Source organism: Musca domestica, unplaced genomic scaffold (genome assembly GCF_030504385.1).
Source record: "Musca domestica strain aabys unplaced genomic scaffold, Musca_domestica.polishedcontigs.V.1.1 61, whole genome shotgun sequence".
NCBI classification, from domain to species: Eukaryota; Metazoa; Arthropoda; class Insecta; order Diptera; family Muscidae; genus Musca; species Musca domestica.
In genome coordinates, this window is record NW_026712367.1 from 2,836,656 (window position 1) to 2,861,352 (window position 24,697).

General features: G+C 31.5%; 2 protein-coding genes across 3 annotated transcripts in view; both read left to right on the forward strand.

Annotated features, from left to right (window-relative positions):
- LOC101893274 (venom dipeptidyl peptidase 4) overlaps positions 1 to 24,697 on the forward strand; it is a 282,967-nt gene that overhangs the window by 139,502 nt on the left and 118,768 nt on the right. The gene's annotated exons all lie outside the window — the stretch shown is intronic.
- On the forward strand, positions 1,229 to 22,783 carry LOC131805800 (myb-like protein AA). Its single transcript, XM_059129442.1, has 3 exons — positions 1,229 to 1,452; positions 15,713 to 16,819; positions 22,643 to 22,783. Exons 1-3 carry the CDS (start codon positions 1,402 to 1,404, stop codon positions 22,679 to 22,681), a joined length of 1,197 nt encoding a protein of 398 aa, XP_058985425.1. The 5' UTR covers positions 1,229 to 1,401; the 3' UTR covers positions 22,682 to 22,783.

Here is a 24,697-nt window from a genome sequence, read left to right on the forward strand (position 1 = left end):
TCCTATGGCCTATAGGTGAGCTGGAGCTCTCCTATGGCCTATAGGTGAGCTGGAGCTCTCCTATGGCCTATAGGTGAGCTGGAGCTCTCCTATTGCCTATAGAAGAGCTGGAGCTCTCCTATTGCCTATAGAAGAGCTGGAGCTCTCCTATTGCCTATAGAAGAGCTGGAGCTCTCCTATTGCCTATAGAAGAGCTGGAGCTCTCCTATTGCCTATAGAAGAGCTGGAGCTCTCCTGTGGCCTATAGGTGAGCTGGATCTCTCCTATGGCCTATAGGTGAGCTGGATCTCTCCTATGGCCTATAGGTGAGCTGGAGCTCTCCTATGGCCTATAGGTGAGCTGGAGCTCTCCTATGTAGGTGAGCTGAAGCTCTCCTATATAGGTGAGCTGGAGCTCTCCTATGGCATATAGGTGAGCTGGAGCTCTCCTATGGCATATAGGTGAGCTGAAGCTCTCCTATGGCATATAGGTGAGCTGAAGCTCTCCTATGGCATATAGGTGAGCTGAAGCTCTCCTATGGCATATAGGTGAGCTGAAGCTCTCTTATGGCATATAGGTGAGCTGAAGCTCTCCTGTGGCATATAGGTGAGCTGAAGCTCTCCTATGGCATATAGGTGAGCTGAAGCTCTCCTATGGCATATAGGTGGGCTGGAGCTCTCCTATGGTCCATAGGTGGGCTGGATCTCTCCTATTGCCCATAGAGAAGCTGGAGCTCTGCTATTACTTTTCGTGTTCAATATTTTGATCTCTCTCTCTCTCTTTCTATCTTTAAGTGCACTGCACACACACATATACATCCACCCATTATTACGCTCTCAAGGTCCTTTGGATCATAATGAGCCAACTGATAACGAAGTTGTTTCAAATTAAAATCTCCATTTAATTGCGACAAATATTTTTCCAGCTAAAACGTTTTTGTTTTTGTCTCCGTTATGAAATTGCAATCAATTAGAAGTGACAACAATGGTCGAGTAGCTCAAGAATTTCACTGCTCTGCAATGAAGATTTAAGAGTTGGCAAAAGTTTGCTTTTTTCGGACAATAATGACTTGAAAAGTCATCAAAAAGTAGCCAAGTCATAGAGTTCTCGGTGATGGAAGGCAACAACAATAACAATTTTCATGGCATCAGTGGCAATCTTTCACCTAACAATAAAGCCCTAAATGCAACAACATCGACGTCCACATCCACAGCATTAGAACTTGGTGATGTCAAGGAGGATCTGACGCCGAAACTTTGAAAACTTGAAGAATTGTGAGTAACGACGTCGAATGAACGATGATACAATGTTAAGTGGCTAAGCGGCAAACAAAGGGACAAAGAAGGGCAGGAGAGAAAGGGATAGCGAGCGATAGAAAAGCTATAATAAAGGACATTAAATCCTGGCAGGAGTACCAATAAAATGGCGCGAAGTTTGTCTGCATATTTAAATCGCAATGTGGACAACGAACAGGTGAGTTAGGAGGGCACACATTTTCGACGAATGAGAAATGAAGCGGCCAGGAAAGGTTTTAGAAAGTTTTTTTTATTTTTATTATTTTTTTTAGTTTAAGGCAAATTTTTTGCGTACTTCTATTAACTGAGCTTAGAGTAAAAGGATATATCATTACTGGTGCGTGAAATGTTTTATCTGCAAAAGCCCAATTTATTGGATTAAATGTCCTTAAAAAACTTCTTTAAAAAGTCCACGTTTATTGGGCGGATGGTCCTTGAAAAAGTTCTATGAAAATCTATGTTTATTGGTCGTATAGTCCTTGAAAAAGTTATATGAATACCTATGTTTATTGGTCGAATGGTCCTTGAAAAAATTCCTTCAATAATCCACGTTTATTATACCGAAGGGTCCTTGAAAAAATTCCTTCAATAATCCACGTTTATTATACCGAAGGTCCCTGAAAAATATTTTTTAAAAAATCCACGTTTATTTTACCGAAGGTCCCTGAAAAATATTTTTTAAAAAATCCACGTTTATTGAACCAGAGGTCCTTGAAAAATATTTTTTTAAAAAATCCACGTTTATTAACCCAGAGGTCCTTGAAAAATATTCTTTAAAAATCCACGGCTATTGAACCAAAGGTCCTTGAAAAATATTCTTTAAAAAATCCACGTTTATTGGTCCTTGAAAAATATTATTTAAAAAATCCACGTTTATGGGTCCTTGAAAAATATTATTTAAAAAATCCACGTTTATGGGTCCTTGGAAAATATTCTTTAAAAATCCACGTTTATTGAACCAAAGATCCTTGAAAAATATTCTTTAAAAATCCACGTTTATTGAACCAAAGGTCCTTGAAAAATATTCTTTAAAAAATCCACGTTTATAGGACTAAGGGTCCTTGAAAAAATTCCTTAAAAAGTCCACGTTTATAGGACTAAGGGTCCTTGAATAAAATTCTTTAAAAAATCCACGTTTATTGAACCAAAGGTCCTTGAAAAATATTCTTTAAAAAATCCACGTTTAATTCACCAAAGGTCCTTGAAAAATATTCTTTAAAAAAACCACGTTTATTGAACCAAAGGTCCTTGAAAAATATTCTTTAAAAAATCCACGTTTAATTCACCAAAGGTCCTTGAAAAATATTCTTTAAAAAAACCACGTTTATTGAACCAAAGGTCCTTGAAAAATATTCTTTAAAAAATCCACGTTTATTGAACCAAAGGTCCTTGAAAAATATTCTTTGAAAAATCCACGTTTATTGAACCAAAGGTCCTTGAAAAATATTCTTTAAAAAGTCCACGTTTATTGTTCGGATAGTCCTTGAAAAATATACTTTAAAAAATCCACGTTTATTGTTCGGATAGTCCTTGAAAATATACTTTAAAAAACCCACGTTTATTGTTCGGATAGTCCTTGAAAAATATTCTTAAAAAAAATCCACGTTTATTTATCCTGTGATCCTTGAAAAATATTTTTTAAAAAATCCACGTTTATTTATCCTGTGATCCTTGAAAAATATTCTTTAAAAAATCCACGTTTATTGTTCGGATAGTCCTTGAAAAATATTCTTAAAAAAAATCCACGTTTATTTATCCTGTGATCCTTGAAAAATATTTTTTAAAAAATCCACGTTTATTTATCCTGTGATCCTTGAAAAATAGTTTTTAAAAAATCCACGTTTATTGTTCGGATAGTCCTTGAAAAATATTCTTAAAAAAAATCCACGTTTAATGGTCGAATAGTCCTTGAGAAATAATCTTTAAAAAATCCACGTTTATTGTTCGGATAGTCCTTGAAAAATATACTTTAAAAAATCCACGTTTATTGTTCGGATAGTCCTTGAAAATATACTTTAAAAAACCCACGTTTATTGTTCGGATAGTCCTTGAAAAATATTCTTAAAAAAAATCCACGTTTATTTATCCTGTGATCCTTGAAAAATATTTTTTAAAAAATCCACGTTTATTTATCCTGTGATCCTTGAAAAATATTTTTTAAAAAATCCACGTTTATTGTTTGGATGGTCCTTGAAAAATCTTCTTTAAAAAATCCAGGTTTATTGTTTGGATGGTCCTTGAAAAATATTCTTTAAAAAATCCAGGTTTATTGTTTGGATGGTCCTTGAAAAATATTCTTTAAAAATCCACGTCTATTGAACCAAAGGTACTTGAAAAATATTCTTTAAAAAATCCACGTTTATTGAACCAAAGGTTCTTGAAAAATATTCTTTAAAAAATCCACGTTTATTGAACCAAAGGTTCTTGAAAGATATTCTTTAAAAAATCCGCGTTTATTGAACCAAAGGTCCTTGAAAAATATTCTTTAAAAAATGAAAAGTCCTTGCCAAAAAATTCTTTAAAAAGCCACGCTTATTGGATTGAAGATCCTTGCTATGCAATTGGATTGAAGATCCTTAAAAAATCGGACTTAAAAATGCTTTCAAAAGCCACGTTTCTTGGATTGGAGATCATTAAAAAATCGGACTAAATGTCCTTGAAAAAAAAAATTCTTTAAAAAATCAACGTTTATTGGACAAAGGTCCTGTGCCGTTGAAAAATATTTTCCTTTCTTGAAAAAAAAATGCTTTGAAAAATCCACGTTTATTGGACAAAGGTCATGTGTCGTTGAAAAATATTTTCCTTTCCTGAAAAAAATTCTTTAAAAAATCCACGTTTCTTGGACAAAGGTCCTGTGTCGTTGAAAAATATTCTTCTTTCCTGAAAAAAATTCTTTAAAAAATCCACGTTTATTGGACACAGGACCTTGTCCTTGAAAAATATTTTCTTTCCTTGAAGAAAATTGTTTAAAAAATCCACGTTTAATGGACAAAGGTGCTGTGTCCTTGAAAAATATTTTCCTTTCTTGAAAAAAAAGGCTCTAAAACATCCACGTTTATTGGACAAAGGTCCTATATCCTTAAAAAATATTTTCCTTTCCTGAAAAAAAAAAAATTCTTTAAAATATCCACGTTTATTGCACAAAGGTTCTGTGTCCTTGAAAAATATTTTCCATTCTTGAAAAAAAAAACTTCTTTAAAAAAACCACGTTTATTGGACAAAGTCCTGGATTAAAGGTCCAAGCAAAATTTTCTTTTAAAAATCCACGTTTTCTGGATTAAAGGTCTTAGAAAAAATTTCGTTAAAAAAATCCCCAATTTGTGGACTAAAGGTCCTTGAAAAATATTTTTTGAAAATCCACGTTTTCTGGGTTAAGAGTCCTGGCAAAATATTCTTTAAAAAATCCACGTTTTCTGGATTAAAGGTCTTAGAAAAAATTTCGTTAAAAAATCCACAATTTGTGGACTAAAGGTCCTTGAAAAATATTTTTTGAAAATCCACGTTTTCTAGGTTAAGAGTCCTGGCAAAATATTCTTTAAAAAATCCACGTTTTCTGGACTAAAGGTCCTTGAAAAATATTCCTTAAAAAAATTTACGTTTATTGTACGGATAGTCCTTGAAAAATATTCCTTAAAAAATCCACGTTTATTTATTTTTAAAAATCGACGTTTATTGTTCGGATAGTCCTTGAAAAATATTCTTTAAAAAATCCACGTTTATTGTTCGGATAGTCCTTGAAAAATATTCTTTAAAAAAATCCACGTTTATAGGAGTAAGGGTCCTTGAAAAATATTTTTTAAAAAAATCCACGATTATAGGGCAGAGGGTCCTTGAAAAAAAAAATTCTTTAAAAAAATCCACGTTTATAGGACTAAGGTCCTTGAAAAATATTCTTTAAAAAATCCACGTTTATAGGACTAAGGGTCCTTGAAACAAATTCTTTAAAAAATCCACATTTTCTGGATTAAAGGTCCTGGCAAAATTTTCTTTAAAAAATCCACGTTTTCTGGACTAAAAGTCCTTTCATTCTTTGGAATGAAAAAATCCTAAAAAAGTTTTTAAAAAATTCACGTTTATTGTTGGAAAGGTCCGTGAAAAAATGTCTAAAACATCCACCATCTATATAGTCTTTGGGCAAAAGGTCCTTAAGGAATTTCCCTTCCAACCTCTGTTTCTTTTTAATTTTCCCCATTTGAACTTTGGAACCATCTATGGACTTTGTGAGCAACAACAAATCTCTTCTGCATCTTTGCAATTTGAATGAAAGCAATTTTTATGTTGAACTTGCCCAGAGGCTTTAGCAACGAAATCAAATTCCTCGTGTTTTTTTTTTTCAGGACACATTTGTTTTTGCAACAACAACAACAACAACCACACAGACAAACAAACAAACAGAGAGACTTACATGACTAATATGTGATCACAACTAATGGGGCTTGGGCCTTAGCCGGATGGGCTTGGAATGCAAAGGTGTGAGTGTGTGTGGAGTATTCTTGTTTGTTTTCAGCTGCTGCTGCTGCTGCTTCTTCTTCTTTGTTTTTCATATTTATTTAAATCTTTTTTTTTTTCGGTTGTTTTCGCAGCGTCCTTCCTCTCAAATGCTTTGTGTGTTGGGCTGATGCCAAATAGGGTAACGAAAGATGGCTGGTTTGGCAAAAGGGGTTGTTGTTGTTGTTGGTCTTGTCTTGAAGCAAAAAAAAAACAAAGAAGTCATCGAAAAAATAACAACAACAATCTAACTAACTAAATCTCATAAAAAAGAGCTAAGCGGAGCAGACATGTACGAGCATTTCATTTGCTTGTAAATTTGAGTAGCTGCCTGGCGCTGGGTATTTGTCAAGGCGGCGGAGATAGCGGCAAGGATGCTGCATAGTTTTGGTTATCCTTGGAAGAAGGTCGGTCGGTCTTGTCGTCGTGTCACTTGCTATGCAATCGCATTAGAAGTGTGTGAGTGTGCACCTCCTCGTCCATACGAGTGAGTTATGCCGATTATTATGTTCGTCATCATCATTACATTGTAAATTAGGCTTTCGCCGAATGTTGGTATGCTGCATATTTTCTTTCTGAGGTTTTCCTCCCACATTGTTTCCCAAGGAAAGGAAAAATGACAAGGACTTCATATGGCTTGGCAGAGGATAATACGATCATCAGTTTTTTTTACGGATTTTCCTGGTTGCATTAGATTTGCTGAAAAAAAGAGTTTTTTTTTTTTTTTGAAAGGGGATATGGATGCCGTGGAGAAGTGAATGGGAAAACTCAGATGAGTTAATAAAAGTTTTAAAGCACAGCTTGCCAATGGTGGCAATGAGATGAGAACTGAGGACATGGACGTAGTAATGTGGGAGAAAAAATAAAAAATCTGAAATAGTATTTTTTTAGAACATCCTTTGAAGGGCTTTGAAGCCTATTTCTTCCATCTCCCCCCGAAAAAAAATGTATCCCACGCCCCTGCAAAACGCTTTGCCATCATAAAATTTGGCATCGTCTGAAATAAGTTTTCACAAAAGAAATTAAATTACACCAATGCAGACATTTCACATTTGAAATAATTGAATATGTAATATGGGTAATGGAAATTAAAAGGAACAACAACAGCAACTGGGCTGGGCCAGGACTAAAAGCATTTTTCGAAGTTAGAATGAAAAAATAATTAAAAAAAGTGGTAGTTCCAATACAAAATATTTAAGATAACCACGTTTCGAATAGTCCTTGAAAAGGACTTTTGAAAATTTTCAAACTATTTGAAACGGGGATTGTTTTGAAAAATATTATCAAAAACTATTAAAAAAAGACGAATTTTTGAAAATTTATTTAAAGGACCAACCAAACAATCAACGTGGGGTTTTTAAAGAATTTTTTCCTTTAAGACCTAACCCAGGGTTTTTTTTTTGCAATTTTTATCAAAGAACATTAGGGCTACAAAGGTGGATTTTATTAAAAATTTTCTTTTTTCAAGAACCTTCCGAACACTAGAAGAGGATTTTTAACGAGCTTCTTTCAAGGACCTTTAGTCCAATAAATTTAATTTTTTTTTCAATTTTCCAAATGCTAAAATACAATTTTTAAAGAGATTTTTTGAAAGGATCTTTTTTCCAATAAATGTGGATTTTTTAAATAAATTTTGGCAAGGACCTTTAGCCCAATAAACGCTGATTTTTAATGATTTTTTTCAAGCACCATCTAAAATATAAGCTTGGATTTTTAATGGATTTTCAAGGACCTTTAGACCTTTTTAAAGGACTTTTAGTCCAATGAATCCTGATTTTTTTAAATAATGTCTCTCAAGGACCTCTCCAATAAACGTGCATTTTTTAAAAAAAAAATTTTCAAGGATCACAGAAAAAATAAACCTGGATTTTTTTTTCAAGGACCACAGGACCAATTTTAAAAGAATTTCTTTCAAGGACCGCAGGATAAATAAACGTGGATTTTTTAAAGAATTTTTTTCAATGACGTGGATTTTTTAAAGAATTTTTTTCAATGACGTGGATTTTTTAAGGAATTTTTTTCAAGGACGTAGATTTTTTAAAGGACGTGGATTTTTTAAAGAATTTTTTTTTCAAGGACGTGAATTTTTTAAAGAATTTTTTTCAAGGACGTGGATTTTTTAAAAGATTTTTTTAAGGACGTGAATTTTTTAAAGAATTTTTTTCAAGGACGTGAATTTTTTAAAGAATTTTTTTTAAGGACTAAAGGACCAATTTTTAAAGGACCACAGGATTAATAAACGTAAATTTTTTAAAGAATTTTTTTTTCAAGGACCACTGGGTAAATAAACGTCGATTTTTTAAAGAATTTTTTTTCAAGGACCACAGGATAAATAAACGTAGATTTTTTAAAGAATTTTTTTTTTCAAGGTCCACGGGATAAATATGTCTGGATTGTTTAAAGATTTTTTTTTAAGGACCACAGGATTAATAAACGTGGACTTTTAAAGATTTTTTTTAAGGACCACATGATAAATAAAATTGGATTTATTCACAATTTTTTCTTCAAGGACCACCGGATAAATAAATGTGGATTTTTTAAAGAATTTTTTTCAAGGTCCACAGGATAAGTAAACCTGGATTTTTAAAGAATTTTTTTCAAGGACCACATTATAAATAAAAGTGGATTTTTTGAAGATTTTTTTTCAAGGACCACAGGATAAATTAACTCGGAATTTTTAAAGAATAAATAAACGTGGATTTTTTAATGTTTTATTTTCAAGGACCACGGGATAAATATGCCTGGTTTGTTTAATGATTTTTTTTTTCGAGGACCACTAGATAAATATACCTGGATTTTTTATTGTTCCATTTTTCCAAAGAATTTTTAAAGATTTTTTAATAATTATTGTTCCATTTTTTCCAAAGAATTGTTAAAAGACCTTTATTCAAGTAAACCTTAATTTTTAGAGTATTTTTTCCAAGGACCATCCAAACAATAAACGTCGATTTTTAAATAATATTCTTCAAGGACCTTCCAAACAATAAACTGGATTTTTTAAAGAATTTATTTCAAGGACCATCCAAACAATTTTTAAGGACTACCAGGGCTACTAACATGAATTTTTTAAAGAATTTTTAAGGACTACCAGGGCTACTAACGTGGATTTTTATTTTTTTTTTTAATCTATCAGATCTTTAACTTGCTTTTTTTCAAGGACTATCCAAATAATAAACGTGGATTTTTTAAAGAATTTTTTCCAAGGACTATCCGAACAATAAACGTGGATTTTTAAAGAATTTTTTCCAAGGACTATCCGAACAATAAACGTGGATTTTTTAAAGAATTTTTTCCAAGGACTATCCGAACAATAAACGTAGATTTTTTAAAGAATTTTTTCCAAGGACAATCCGAACAATAAACGTGGATTTTTTAAGGAATAATTTTCAAGGACTATCCGAACAATAAACATGGATTTTTTAAAGAATTTTTTCCAAGGACTATCCGAACAATAAACGTGGATTTTTTAAAGAATAATTTTCAAGGACTATCCGAACAATAAACATGGATTTTTCGAAGAATATTTTTAAAGGACCATCCGAACAATAAACGTGGATTTTTTAAAGAATAATTTTCAAGGACTATCCGAACAATAAACGTGGATTTTTTAAAGAATAATTTTCAAAGACTCTCCGAACAATAAACGTGGATTTTTTAAAGAATAATTTTAAAGGACTATCCGAACAATAAACGTGGATTTTTTAAAGATTTTTTTCAAGGATTATCCGAACAATAAACGTGGATTTTTTAAAGATTTTTTTTCAAGGATTATCCGAACAATACATTTGGATTTTTTAAAGTTTTTTTTTCAAGGATTATCCGAACAATACATTTGGATTTTTTAAATAACCTTTTTTTCAAGGACCACAGGTTAAATAAACGTGAATTTTTCAAAGATTTGTTTTTCAAGGACCACAGGAAATAAACCTTAAATTTTTTAAAGAATATTTTTCCAGGACCTTCCAAACAGTAAATGTGGAATTTTTAAAGAATTATTTCAAGAGTCTTCCGAACTTTAAACATGGGATTTAAAAGAGTTTTTGTCAAGGAGTGGATATAAAAGTGGATTTCTTAAAGATTGTTTTTAAGGATTATTGTTCCTTTTTTTCCAAAGAATTTTTAAAAGTTCTTTATTCAAATAAACCTTAATTGTTTAAAGAATATTTTTCAAGGACCATCCAAACAATAAACGTCGATTTTTAAATAATATTCTTCAAGGACCTTCCAAACAATAAAGGTGGATTTTTAAAGAATTTTCTCAAGAACCTTCCGAACAATAACGAGTTTTTTCAAGGCCCTTTTTTCCAATAAATATCCGAGCTATAAACGTGGATTTTTTAAAGATTTTTTTCAAGGAACATCCAAACGTGGATTTTTAAAGATTTTTTTCAAGGAACATCCAAACGTGGATTTTTAAAGATTTTTTTCAAGGAACATCCAAACGTGGATTTTTAAAGAATTTGTTAAGGACTACCAGGTCTACTAGCGTGGATTTTTTAAAGAATATTGTAAGGACTACAAGGGCTACTAACGTCAGGCCTTTAACATGTTTTTTTTTTTTTTTTCAAGGACTATCCAAATAATAAACGAGGGCTTTTAAAAGAATTTCTTTTCAAGGACTATCAAAACGTGGATTTTTTAAAGAATTTATTTCAAGGACCATCCAAACAATAAACGTGGATTTTTTAAAGATTTTTTTTTTTCAAGGAACATGCAAACAATAAACGAGAGTTTTTAAAGATTTTTTTTTTTCAAAGGACTATCTCAAAAATAACCGGAATTTTTTAAAAAAAAAATTTCCAAGGACTATTGGGCCAACAAGCGTGGATTTTTTAAAGAATTTTTTTCAAGGTCTATCCCAACAATAAACGAGCGTGGATTTTTAAAAAAAAAAATTCAAGGTCTATCCCAACAATAAACAAGCGTGGATTTAAAAAAAAAAATCAAGGTCTATCCCAACAATAAACGAGCGTGGATTTAAAAAAAAAAATCAAGGTCTATCCCAACAATAAACGAGCGTGGATTTAAAAAAAAAATTTCAATGTCTATCAGACTTATAAACGTGAATTTTTAAAGGATTTTCTTCAAGGACTATCAGGGCCACAAACATGCATTTTTTAAAGGATCATTCAAGGCCTATCAGGCCTATAAACGTACATTTTTTAAGATTTTTTTAAGGACTATCAGGGCTAAAAACGCGTATTTTTTAAGAATTTTTTTAAGGACTATCAGGGCTACAAACGTGGATTTTTTTAAGATTTTTTTCAAGGACTAAAAACGCGTATTTTTTAAGAATTTTTTCAAGGACCATTCAAATCAAAAATCCACGCCTTTGATTTATAATCCCCTTAAAAATATTCTGAAGAAAGTCAACGTCCTTTAAAACAAATACTTTTTAATAGCCCCTCCCTCCATGCCAACGTTTCACGACTTCATCTTGACTAAAAGATTTTATTGGTATTTCAGTTAAGGAACTACCTCACCACATTATCCCTCTCATCCCGCCATCCCCTTAATATTATAATTTATTTGATTTATTTACTACAAGATTCTCTTGTAAATGTAATAATCTTTTAAATGTTTATGTTTTGGGTAAATTTCGGTAAAACAAAAACAACAACGATGGCAAACACAAACAAAACCATTGGCATTAACCTTTGACCGAGCGCCGAAACCAAAAAAAGGACAAGCCTCAGACATTTATTTTATAAGGAGGTTGACCCTTGTCAAGAAAATATTTCCTAGAAATGTTTTTTATTGCCATTTTTTGTTCTCTTGTTTTTTGTTTTTATTGTAACAGAGGCCATGTGTCAACACCATGGCGAGTAGGATATAAACTGTGGGTGGGTTTTTTTTCAGTGTCTTCGGTGGGAAATACATGGCTATCCTTGATTCGTGCCGACTTGCTATGCAAAAATTTATGGAAAGTCATTTCGGTTGTGGCATATTTTTTTTTTTTTTTTTTTTTTTTTGCCAAATGAAATTTGTTTCATTTGATTTCTTGGCAAGAATATGAACAGATTTAAGAAATTTGGGGAAGAGAAATAAATGTTTTTTTTTTTTTTTGGTCTAATAGTCCTTAACGAATAATTCTTTAAGAACGTGCACGCTAATAGCCCTGATAGTACTTGAAAAAAATCCAGGTTAATTGGACCTTGAAAAAAAATCTTTAAAAAATCCAGGTTATTTGGACTAAAGATCCTTAAAAAAATTTAAAAAATCCACGTTTATTGGACTAAAAGTCCTTGAAAAATATTCTTTAAAAAATCCAAGTTTATTGTTTGGATGGTCGTTGAAAAAAATTCTTTAAAAAATCCACGTTTATTGGACTTAAAGTCCTTGAAATTTTTTTTTTAAAAAAAGGGTTCTGGGAACAATTCTTTAAAAAATCCACGATTATTTTTTTGATGGTCCTTAAAAAAAAATATTCTTTCAAAAATCCACGTTTTTTGTTTGGATGGTCCTTGAAAAGAAATCTTTAAAAAATCCACGTTTATTGTTTGGATGGTCCTTGAAAAAAATTATTTAAAAAATCCAGGTTTTTTTTTTGTTGGATGGTCCTTGAAAAAAATTCTTTAAAAAATCCACGTTTATTGTTTGGATGGTCCTTGAAAAAAATTATTTAAAAAATCCAGGTTTTTTTTTTGTTGGATGGTCCTTGAAAAAAATTCTTTAAAAAATCCACGTTTATTGTTTGGATGGTCCTTGAAAAAAATTCGTTAAAAAATCCACGTTTTTTGTTTGGATGGTCCTTGAAAAAAATTCTTTAAAAAATCCAAGTTCAGTGTTTTGATGTTCCTTGAAAAAAATTCTTTAAAAAATCCACGTTTATTGTTTGGATGGTCCTTGAAAAAAATTCTCTAAAAAATCCAAGTTTATTGTTTGGATGGTCGTTGAAAAAATTCTTTAAAAAATCCACGTTTATTGTTTGGATGGTCCTTGAAAAAAATTCTTTAAAAAATCCACGTTTATTGTTTGGATGGTCCTTGAAAAAAATTCTTTAAAACATCCACGTTTATTGTTTGGATGGTCCTTGAAAAAGAAAATTCTTTAAAAAATCCACGTTTATTGAACCAGAGGTCCTTGAAAAAAATTCTTTAAAAAATCCACGTTTATTGAACCAGAGGTCCTTGAAAAAAATTCTTTAAAAAATCCACGTTTATTGTTTGGATGGTTCTTGAAAAAAAAATTCTTTAAAAAATCCACGTTTATTGAACCAGAGGTCCTTGAAAAAAATTCTTTAAAAAATCCACGTTTATTGTTTGGATGGTTCTTGAAAAAAAAATTCTTTAAAAAATCCACGTTTATTGTTTGGATGGTCCTTGAAAAAAAAATTCTTTAAAAAATCCATGTGTTTTTGTTGGATGGTCCCTGAAATTTTTTTTAAATGGTCCTTGAAAAAAATTCTTTAAAAAATCCACGTTTATTGTTTGGATGGTCCTTGAAAAAATGCTTTAAAAAATCCACTTTTATTGTTTGAAAGCTACTTGAAAAATTCTTTAAAAAATCCACGTTTATTGTTTGGATGGTCCTTGAAAAAAATTCTTTAAAAAATCCACGTTTATTGTTTGGATGGTCCTTGAAGAAAATTCTTTAAAAACTCCACGTTCTTTTGTTTGGATGGTCCTTGAAAAAAAATTCTTTAAAAAATCCACTTTTATTATTTTGATGGTCCTTGAAAAGAAATCTTTAAAAAATCCAGGTTAATTGGACTAAAGGTCCTTGAAAAAAAATCTTTAAAAAATCCACGTTTATTGGAATAAAGGTCCTTGAAAAATATTCTTTAAAAAATCCACGTTCATTGGACTAAAGGTCCTTGAAAAAAATTCTTTAAAAAATCCACGTTTGTAGCCCTGATAGTCCTTGAAAAATTCTTTAAAAAATCCACGTTTATTGTTTGGATGGTCCTTGAAAAAATTCTTTAAAAAATCCACGTTTATTGTTTGGATGGTCCTTGAAAAAATTCTTTAAAAAATCCAGGTTTTTTTTTTTGCTGGATGGTCCTTGAAAAAAATTCTTTAAAAAATCCACGTTTATTGTTTGGATGGTCCTTGAAAAAAATTCTTTAAAAAATCCAGGTATTTTTTTGATGGATGGTCCTTGAAAAAAATTCTTTAAAAAATCCACGTTTATTGAACAAAAAGTCCTTGAAACATATCCTTTAAAAAATCCACGTTTATTGTTTAAAAGGTCCTTTAAAAATTTTGTTTTGAAAAATCCACGTTTATTGTTTGGATGGTCATTGAAAAAAATTCTTTAAAAAATCCACGTTTGTAGCCCTGATAGTCCTTGAAAAAAATTCTCTAAAAAATCCACGTTGGTAACCCTTATGGTCGTTGAAAAAATTCTTTAAAAAATCCAAGTTTATTGCTCTGTTGGTCCTTGAAAAATATTCTTTAAAAAAGCCACGTTTATTGTTCGGATTGCCCTTGAAAAAATTCTTTAAAAAATCCAAGTTTATTGCTCTGTTGGTCCTTGAAAAATATTCTTTAAAAAATCCACGTTTATTGTTTGGATGGTCCTTGAAAAAAAATTCTTAAAAAAAATCCAAGTTTATTGTTTGGATGGTCCTTGAAAACAACATTCTTTAAAAAATCCAAGTTTATTGTTTGGATGGTCCTTGAAAAAAATTCTTTAAAAAATCCACGTTTATTGTTTGGATGGTCCTTAAAAAAATTCTTTAAAAAATCCACGTTTATTGTTTGGATGGTCCTTGAAAAATATTCTTTAAAAAATCCACGTTTATTGTTTGGATGGTCCTTGAAAAAATTCTTTAAAAAATCCACGTTTATTGTTTGGATGGTCCTTGAAGAAAATTCTTTAAAAAATCCACGTTCTTTTGTTTGAATGGTCATTGAAAAAAATTCTTTAAAAAATCCACGTTTATTGTTTGGATGGTCCTTGAAAAAAATTCTTTAAAAAATCCACGTTTATTGATCGGAAGGGCCTTGAAAAATATTCTTTAAAAAATCCACGTTTATTGTTTGGATGATCCTTGAAAAAATTCTTTAAAAAATCCACGTTTATTGTTTGGATGGTCGTTGAAAAAAATTCTTTAAAAAATCCACGTTTATTGTTTGAATGGTCCTTTAAAAATTTTGTTTTAAAAAATCCACGTTTATTGTTTGGATGGTCCTTGAAAAAAATTCCTTAAAAAATCCACGTTTATTGTTTGGATGGTCCTTGAGAAAAATTCTGTAAAAATACATGTTTGTTGTTTGGATGGCCCTTGAAAAAAATTGTTTAAAAATTCAGGTTAATTGGACTAAAGATCCTTGAAAAAAATTCTTTAAAAAATCCACGTTTATAGTTTGGATGGTCCTTGAAAAATATTCTTTAAAAAATCCACGTTTATAGTTTGGATGGTCCTTGAGAAAAATTCTTTAAAAAATCCACGTTTGTAGCCCTGATAGTCCTTGAAAAAAATTCTTTAAAAAATCCACGTTTATTGTTTGGATGGTCCTTGAGAAAAATTCTTTAAAAAAATCCGTTCTTTCCTCATTTTTATTTATCTTCCTTTGATTTTTAATTCATATTCATGTGCCTTTATTTGTTGCTGATTTTCAATTTATTTTAAATGTCATTTTTTTCTTCTTCTTCGTTGTTTTTTCTTCTTCTCATCTCCACAATAGCCCAGTGATGAACTTTGTTTTAGAGTTCCATTCAGTCTCCTCTTTTTTTCTTTTCTCCGTTTTTTGCTTTGATTTGTTATGAAAAGATAATAGAAACGATTTTGAATAAGCTTCATTTCTTTGGCGGTCTCAATCAAGAAAAATAGAAAAAAAAAACAAAAGAAAGAGAGAAAATAAAAAAAGAAAAACTAATATTTGGTGTTGTTCTTGTCTTTTGTGATTTGTTGTTTTTCCATTTCCATCTCAAATATCTCTGTGGAAAATGCCGCCGCCTTAAATAAATAATCCGCCACCATGCATCATGCCTTGCATCTCCAGTATTATCCAGCTCCACATCAGTCACAGGCCCATCATCATGAGCTGATGCATCAATCCAGCCTGGCCGGCCAGTGCCAGCGCCACAAAGCCAATGAAGTTTCGGTTAGCTTTGCAAATCGTAATGAGAATCTGGGTATGCTACAGCTTTCAAGACAACAGCAACAGCAGCAACAACAACAGCTGGCAGCTGCAACATCATCTAATCAACAGCAGCAGCAGCAACAACAACAACAACACCAGCAGTATCAAAACATAACCCCCAATCCTAACTGGCTGCCACCGCAAACTAATAAAAGAGCCCCGGAAGAGATTGATGACCAAAGACAGAATGCAGCAGCAGCAGCAGCAGCAACAACACTGCATGGCTATCGGCCGGAAAGCCATCAAATTTCCCAGCAAACATCCTACAATAGCTCATCAGCCGCACAACAACAACAACAGCACCAGCAATCTCTGCCTTATTGCACCAAACACCCGGAGAATTTCCTCAACAACTCACCGGCCAATGATATCGGTGATCTGATGGGGAATTATGTGGCCAAGAAAACGTATATCACTCCCTTCGATATACCCTCCCCGCCACCGCAACCGGCTGAGCATAAAAGATTTTCAAGTGGCCAATATGTGGCAAAGGCAACATGCCCCAGCGGCCCAGGGGAGGCAACAGCAACCTTGTCTGGCGGCAACAGCAACATAAAGAGCCATTGTCAGTGTGTGGAGCACAATGTCAGGGGTAGCAGAAACGGTGGGGGTTGTCATTTAAATCATAAACATTATCCGCAAACACAAACACATCAAAGACCAGCAGCAGCAGGTACAAGCAACAGCAACAACATCAACAACAGCAGTCTGACAACATCAACCCAGCAGCAGCATCGCAATCATCATCACAGCCATCATTACATTGATGAGCCCCTCAACCGCACCGCCTCCCTCAAACACAACAATCCAGCCGTTGGCCACCATCAACAGTATCCTCATCACCAACACCACCAACATCCTCCACCTCCACCTCCTCATCATCAGCAGCATCAGCCACAATATCGGAAAATTGATGTTTTTGCTGCAGCCGATGATGACGACAACGACACCAGTCCCAGCATAAAGGTAAATGAAAAGCATGTCTCTGTTCTGCTGCAGTCGTTTTTTGTTGTTGCTGCTTTTGTTGTTTTCTTTGGGTCTTTTGTGTTCACGTTTATGTTTTTTCGCATATTCCCTTTGTGTGAGATTTCCTTCCTTTTGATTGTAGTCCTTGTCGCTGGTTGTCAGTTGTCGAAGCCTTGCACTTGGTACATGTTTTTCGTTAAAAAAGCAAAAACACAAACAAGAAAATGCAAAACATGTGAGACCTTTTGGTGAGCTACAATGGGCCAAAGAAGTATCTAAACAGAGTCGGTAGGTATGTCCTTAAAAACTACTTCTACGTCCTTGAAAAATATTCTTTAAGAAATTCACATTTATTACTTGAAAGTTCCTTAAAATTCTTTCAAAATCCACGTTTACTGTTTGAAAGGTCCTGGAAAAAAATCTTTAAAAAATCCACGTTTTTTGTTTGAAATGTCCTCGAAAAAAAATCCATGTTTATTAGACTAAAGGTCCTCGAAAAAAAATCTTTAAAAAATCCACGTTTATTAGACCTCGAAAAAAAATCTTTAAAAAATCCACGTTTATTAGACCTCGAAAAAAAATCTTTAAAAAATCCACGTTTATTAGACCTCGAAAAAAAAAATCTTTAAAAAATCCACGTTTATTAGACCTCGAAAAAAAATCTTTAAAAAATCCACGTTTATTAGACCTCGAAAAAAAATCTTTAAAAAATCCACGTTTATTAGACCTCGAAAAAAAATCTTTAAAAAATCCACGTTTATTAGACCTCGAAAAAAAATCTTTAAAAAATCCACGTTTATTAGACCTCGAAAAAAAATCTTTAAAAAATCCACGTTTATTAGACCTCGAAAAAAAATCTTTAAAAAATCCACGTTTATTAGACCTCGAAAAAAAATCTTTAAAAAATCCACGTTTATTAGACCTCGAAAAAAAAAATCTTTAAAAAATCCACGTTTATTAGACCTCGAAAAAAAATCTTTAAAAAATCCACGTTTATTAGACCTCGAAAAAAAATCTTTAAAAAATCCACGTTTATTAGACCTCGAAAAAAAATCTTTAAAAAATCCACGTTTATTAGACCTCGAAAAAAAATCTTTAAAAAATCCACGTTTATTAGACCTCGAAAAAAAATCTTTAAAAAATCCACGTTTATTAGACCTCGAAAAAAAATCTTTAAAAAATCCACGTTTATTAGACCTCGAAAAAAAATCTTTAAAAAATCCACGTTTATTAGACCTCGAAAAAAAATCTTTTAAAAATCCACGTTTATTGTTTGAAAGGTCCTTGAAAAAAATTCTTTAAAAAATCCACGTTTATTGTTTGTAAGGTCCTTGAAAAGTATTCTTTAAAAAATCCACGTTTATTGTTTGAAAGGTCCTTGAGAAAAAATCTTTAAAAAAAACACGTTTTTTGTTTGAAAGATCCTTAAAAAAATCTTTAAACAATTCACTTTTTTTGTTTGAAAGGTCCTCTTTAAAAAATCCACGTTTATTGGACTAAAGGTCCTGGAAAAAAATCTTTAAAAACCAACTTTTTTGTTTGAAAGGTCATCTTTAAAAAATCCACGTTTATTGGACTAAAGGTCCTGGAAAAAAATCTTTAAAAAATCCACGTCTTTTGTTTGAAAGGTCCTTGAAAAGAATTCTTTTAAAAATCCACGTTTATCGGTCTGTTGGTCCTTGAAAAAAAATCTTTAAAAAATCCACTTTTTTGGTCGGATGGTCCTTGAAAAAAATTTCTTTAAAAAATCCACGTCTTTTGTTTGAAAGGTCCTTGAAAAGAATTCTTTTAAAAATCCACGTTTATCGGTCTGTTGGTCCTTGAAAAAAATTCTTTAAAAAATCCACGTTTATTGTTTGAAAGGTCCTTGTAAAAATTCTTTAAAAAATCCACGTTTATTGTTTGAAAGGTCCTGAAAAAAATTCTTTAAAAACCCCACATTTTTGTTTAAAAGGTCCTGGAAAAAAATTCTTTAGAAAATCCACGTTTATTGTTTGAAAGGTCCTGGAAAAAAATTCTTTAAAAAATCCACGTTTATTGTTTGAAAGGTCCTTGAAAAAAATTCTTTAGAAAATCCACGTTTATTGTTTGAAAGGTCCTGGAAAAAAATTCTTTAAAAAATCCACGTTTATTGTTTGAAAGGTCCTTGAAAAAAATTCTTTAGAAAATCCACGTTTATTGTTTGAAAGGTCCTGGAAAAAAATTCTTTAAAAAATCCACGTTTATTGTTTGAAAGGTCCTTGAAAAAAATTCTTTAAAAATCCACGTTTATTGCTTGAAAGGACCTGGAAAAAAATCTTTAAATAATCCACGTTTATTGGTTTTAAAGGTCCATGAAAAAAATTCTTTAAAAAATCCACGTCTTTTGTTTGAAATGTCCTTGAAAAATTTTTTTTAAAAATCTACGTTTATTGTTTGAAAGGTCCTGGAAAAAAATCTTTAAAAAATCCACGTTTATTGTTTGAAAGGTCCCTGAAAAAAAATCTTTAACAAGTCCATGATTATTCTTTGAAAGTTCCTCGAAAAAAATTCTTTAAAAAATCCACGTTTATTGTTTGAGAGGTCCTTTAAAAAAAAAACATTTAAAAATTCCGCGAGGCCCTTGAAAAAAAATCTTAAAAAAAAACACGTTTATTGTGTGAGAGGTCCTTTTAGAAAAAACATTTAAAAATTCCGCGAGGCCCTTGAAAAAAAAATTTTAAAAATCCACGTTTATTGTTTTAAAGATCCTTGAAGAAAATTCTTTTAAAAATTCAACTTTTTTGGACTAAAGATCCTTGAAAAAAAAATCTTTAATAAATCCAAGTTTATTGTACCAAAGGTCCTTGAAAAAAGTTTGTTGCACTGGAGGTCCTTAAAATAAATTCCACGATTGAAGCACTCAAGATGTCCTTAAAGGAAATTCCTTAAAAATCCACTTTTGAAGCACTGGAGATCCTTATATGAAATTCCTTAAAAATTCACTGAAGGTCCTTAAAGTAAATTCTTTAAAAATCCACGAATTTAGCACTCAAGATGTTCTTAAAAGAAATTCCTTAAAAAATCCACTTTTGAAGCACCGGAGATCCTTAAATGAAATTCCCTAAAAATCCACTGAAGGTCCTTAAAGTAAATTCTTAGAAAAATCCACATTTGAAGTTCTGGAGGTCCTTAAAAGAAATTCTTAGAAAAATTCACGTTTGAAGTTCTGGAGGTCCTTAAAAGAAATTCTTTAAAAAATCCACATTTGAAGCACTGGAGGCCCTTAAAAGAAATTCTTAAAAAAGTCCCCTTTAAAGCACTGGAGGTCCTTAAAAGAAATTCTTTAAAAAATCCACGTTTGAAGCACTGGGTGATCCTTAAAAGAAATTCTTTAAAAAATCAACGTTTTAAGCACTGTAGGTCCTTAAAATAAATTCACGTTTGAGGGTCCTTTAAGTTTTATTTCACAAATCCACGTTTGAAGGTCCTTCTAATTTTGTTTCACAAATCCACGTTTGAAGGTCCTTCAAATTTTATTTCACAAATCCACGTTTGAAGGTCCTTGAAATTTTATTTTCAAATTAAAATTAAAAAAATATTAAGATCTAATTTTAAAGACCTTCAATCCTTGAAATTTTATTTTCAAATCCACGTTTGAAGGTCCTTGAAATTTTATTTTACAAATCCACGTTTGAAGGTCCTTGAAATTTATGTCACAAATCCAAGTTTGAAGGTCCTTGAAATTTCATTTTCAAATTAAAATTAAAAAAAATATATTAAAATCCAATTTTAAAGACCTTCAATCCTTGAAATTTTATTTTCTAATCCACGTTTGAAGGTCCTTGAAATTTTATTTTCAAATCCAAATTTAAAGGTTCTTGAAATTTTTTTTAAGTCCACGTTTGAAGTTCCTTAAATTTTATTTCACAAATCCACGTTTGAAGGTCCTTGAAATTTTATTTTCAAATAAACATTAAAAAATATATATTAAAATATAATTTTAAGCACCTTCAATCCTTGAAATTTTTTTTTCAAATCCACGTTTGAAGGTCCTTGAAATTTTATTTTCAAATTAAAATTAAAAAAAAAAATATTAAAATCTTATTTTACAGACCTTGAAATTTTTTTTAAATTCACAATTGAAGGACTTTGAAATTTATTTCACAAATCCACGTTTGAAGGTCCTTGAAATTTTATATTTACTCTAAGTTTGAAGGTCCTTAAAAATTTATATCACAAATCCACGTTTAAAGGTCCTTGAAATTTTTTTTAATCCACGTTTAAAGGTCCTTGAAATTTTTTTTAATCCACGTTTGAAGTTCCGTTTGATATTATATTTGAAATCCACGTTTAAAGTTCCTTGATATTTTATTTTAAATCCACGTTTGTAGATCTTTGAAATTTTATTTTCAATCCACGTTTGAGGGTCCTTGAAATTTTATTTTCAAATTAAAAAAAATATATTCAAATCTAATTTTAAGGACCTTCAATCCTTGAAATTTTATTTTCAAATCCACGTTTGAAGGTACTTGAAATTTATGTCACAAATCCAAGTTTGAAGGTCCTTGAAATTTATTTCACATATCCACGTTTGAAAGTCCTTGAAATTTTATTTCACAAATCCACGTTTGAAGGTCCTTGAAATTTTATTTTCAAATTAAAATAAAAAAAATAAAATAAAATTTTAAGGTTCATCAATCTTTTAAAATTTTATTTTCAAATCCACGTTTGAAGGTCCTTGAAATTTTATTTTCAAATTAAAATTAAAAAAAAAAATTATAAAAATCTAATTTTTCTTAGATTTCTGATTTTTTCTTCAAATCCACGTTTGAAGTTCCTTAAATTTTATTTCAAAATTCCAAGTTTGTTTGTCCTTTAAAAAAAAATCTTCAAAGAAATTCTTTAAAAATATCCACGGTTGATGATCCTTATTATCCTGGAAATATATATATATTTTTTAAAAATCGTAATGAGTCCTTGAAAAAAATTTCTTTAAAAATATTAATATTTGAAAGACAGTTAGTCCTTAAAGGAAGTTTTTTACAAATCCAGAATTTCTGGGATTAAAAGCCCAATTGTTGCCCCTAATCCTTGACGTACTCCTAAATTTTTATACTTTCATAAATGTTCATTCCAGCCTACCTAAGGATACTAGTCCTTTACCAGAATTTTCTCCTGCAGGACTTAGTAACTTTAGCCGCTTAAATATTTTATGTTTTATGCCATTGTTAAAAGAAACCCAAACTAAGGACATGAGAGAATGAAAAAAAACGGGCAAAAAGAACATTGGCTGTTTCTTGTGTTATCATCCGAAATGATGTTGTGGGCCCTACTCAACCTTATTGTGTGGTTAGCTTTTTTAGGACCACCACACAAAAGAGGAAAACTGGCGGAAAATGGGAAGTATATTATAAGGATATCAACACCTCAAAAGGCAACACCTTTTTCTGTGGACTTTTGGGATTAATGTTTGCAAAGGAGTTTTTTTTTCTTTTTTTGAAAAAAAAAATTAAATTTTGGGGAAAGGAGATGCCAGAAACTTCCAATTTAAAAATAATTTTTTTGGCATTAAATTTTTAATTATTTTTATTTTATTTTTTTTTTTTTTTTTTTTTATTTTTAGCCACTGTTTCTTTTTTGACAGTCCCAAGATCATTTTGCTCCTGCATTCTGTTCCAAGGACTTTTTACCACATTTTTTATCAGTCCTTACAACCTTTTGCTTCTGCAATCTGTTCTAAGGACTTTTCGCCATATTTTTTTTTCATCAGTCCATTTTTGTGTCATAACGCTCACATTAATGTCCTTTATAATATTGTGTTTTTTTTTTCTCTCCCTCTCTCTTCTCTCATTTTCTTTTCAGGTACGTGCCAAAAGAGTTGCTAATTTTTTGTTGTTGTAGTTTCCTCCTCCTCTAAACGCTAATGAGTTTTTTTCTCGGTAAGTACGAGTGTTGTCTGATGCCTGTAGGGTTGTTATGACCAAAAAAAAAAAAAACAGAAAAGACAGGATAAAAACGGTAGAGGCGAAAACGTCATCATCAACATCACCAACTTCACCGTCGTTGCGAAAACGTAGACAATTATCAGTGACATGTTAATGTCATTGTTGTTTCTTTTAAGGACTTGTAGGTAATTTAACACACAGATTGATGGACGGATGGGTTAAATGGGAAATCGAAGAGAAAAATATTTTAAGCTGCAAAATTGAAGTAAAAAAAATAAAAATTAAAAAAAAGAAGAATTAAAAAACAAATGAAAAATTAAAAAAAAAGAAAAATTAAATTTTTGGTGAAAAAAAAATTCTTAAAAAAAAACAAATATAATCTTGTGGGAGGTCCAGACGGCGTGAACCGATAAGTTCCATATTTACAACAGATTTCCGGTTGGGAAAAATATTTAGATACACCAAACTCAAAAAGCATTGCTGCCTTGTATTGAAAACTGTGATACTTTGTGGGGGAGATACCAGAAGGGGTAGACCGATATCTATCATCTTCCCACCAGATCTTGTGCTAATAGAAATATTGGAATGTGCGAATTTTGAAGACAATCGAACTATTATTTCACATTTTATAAGAGTTATCATTATTCCAAAATTTTGACCCCTTTGTGGGGGAGGTACCAGAAGGAGTAGGCCGATATCTATCATCTTCACACCAGATCTTGTGCTAGTAGAAATATTGGGATGTGCAAATTTTGAAGACAATCGAACTATTATTTCACATTTTATTAGAGCTATAATTATTCCGCATTTTGACCCCTATGTGGGGGAGGTACCAGAAGGAGTGGGCCCATATCCACCATCTTCATACCAGATCTTGAGCTAGTTGTAATATTAGGATGTGTAAAATTTGAAGTGAATTGGATGTTTATTTCGCATTTTATGAGGGTCATAATTATTCCGAATTTTGACACCTTGTGAGGGAGGTACCAGAAAAAGTGGGCCAATATCTATCATCTTCTCATCAAATCTTGTGCTGGTAGTAATATTGGGATATGTGAAATTTGAAGATAATCGAACCATTATTTCGCATTTTATGAAAGTCATAATTATTCCAAATTTTGACCCCTTTGTGGGGGAGGTACCAAGAGGAATGGGCCAATATCTATTATCTTCACACCAGATCTTGTTTTAATAAAAATATTGCGATATTAAAAATTTGAAGACAATCGAATTCTCATTTCACATTTTATAAGAGTTACAATTATTCCGAATTCTGACCCCTTTGTGGGGGAGGTACCAGAAGGAGTGAGTCGATAGCTATTATCTTCACACCAAATCTTGTGCTAGTAGAAATATTGAGATGTGTCAAATTTAAAGAGAATTGGATGCATATTTTGTATTTTATTGGAGTTATAATTATTCTAAATTTTGACCCCTTTGTGGGAGAGGTACCAAAAGGGGTGAACCGATAACTTTCATCTTCCCACCAGATCTTGTGCTAATAGAAATATTGGGATATGTGAAATTTGAAGACAATCGAACCATTATTTCGCATTTTATGAAAGTCATAATTATTCCAAATTTTGACCCCTGTGTGGGGGGGGGGGGGGGTACCAGAAGGGATGCGCCGATCTATATCATCTTCACATCAGATCTTGTGCTAGTAGAAATATTGGGATGTGTGAAATTTAAAGAGAATTGGATGCTTGTTTCGGATTTTATTAGAGTTATAATTATTCCAAATTTTGACCCCTTTGTAGGGGAGGTACCAGAAGGGGTGGACCGATTTTTATGATCTTCACACCAGATCTTGTGGTAGTTGAAATATTGGGACGTGCGAATTTTGAATACAATCGAACTCTTAATTCACATTTTATAAGAGTTATAATTATTCCAAATTTTGACCCCTTTGTAGGGGAGGTACCAGAAGGGGTGGACCGATTTCTATCATCTTCCCACCAGATCTTGTGCT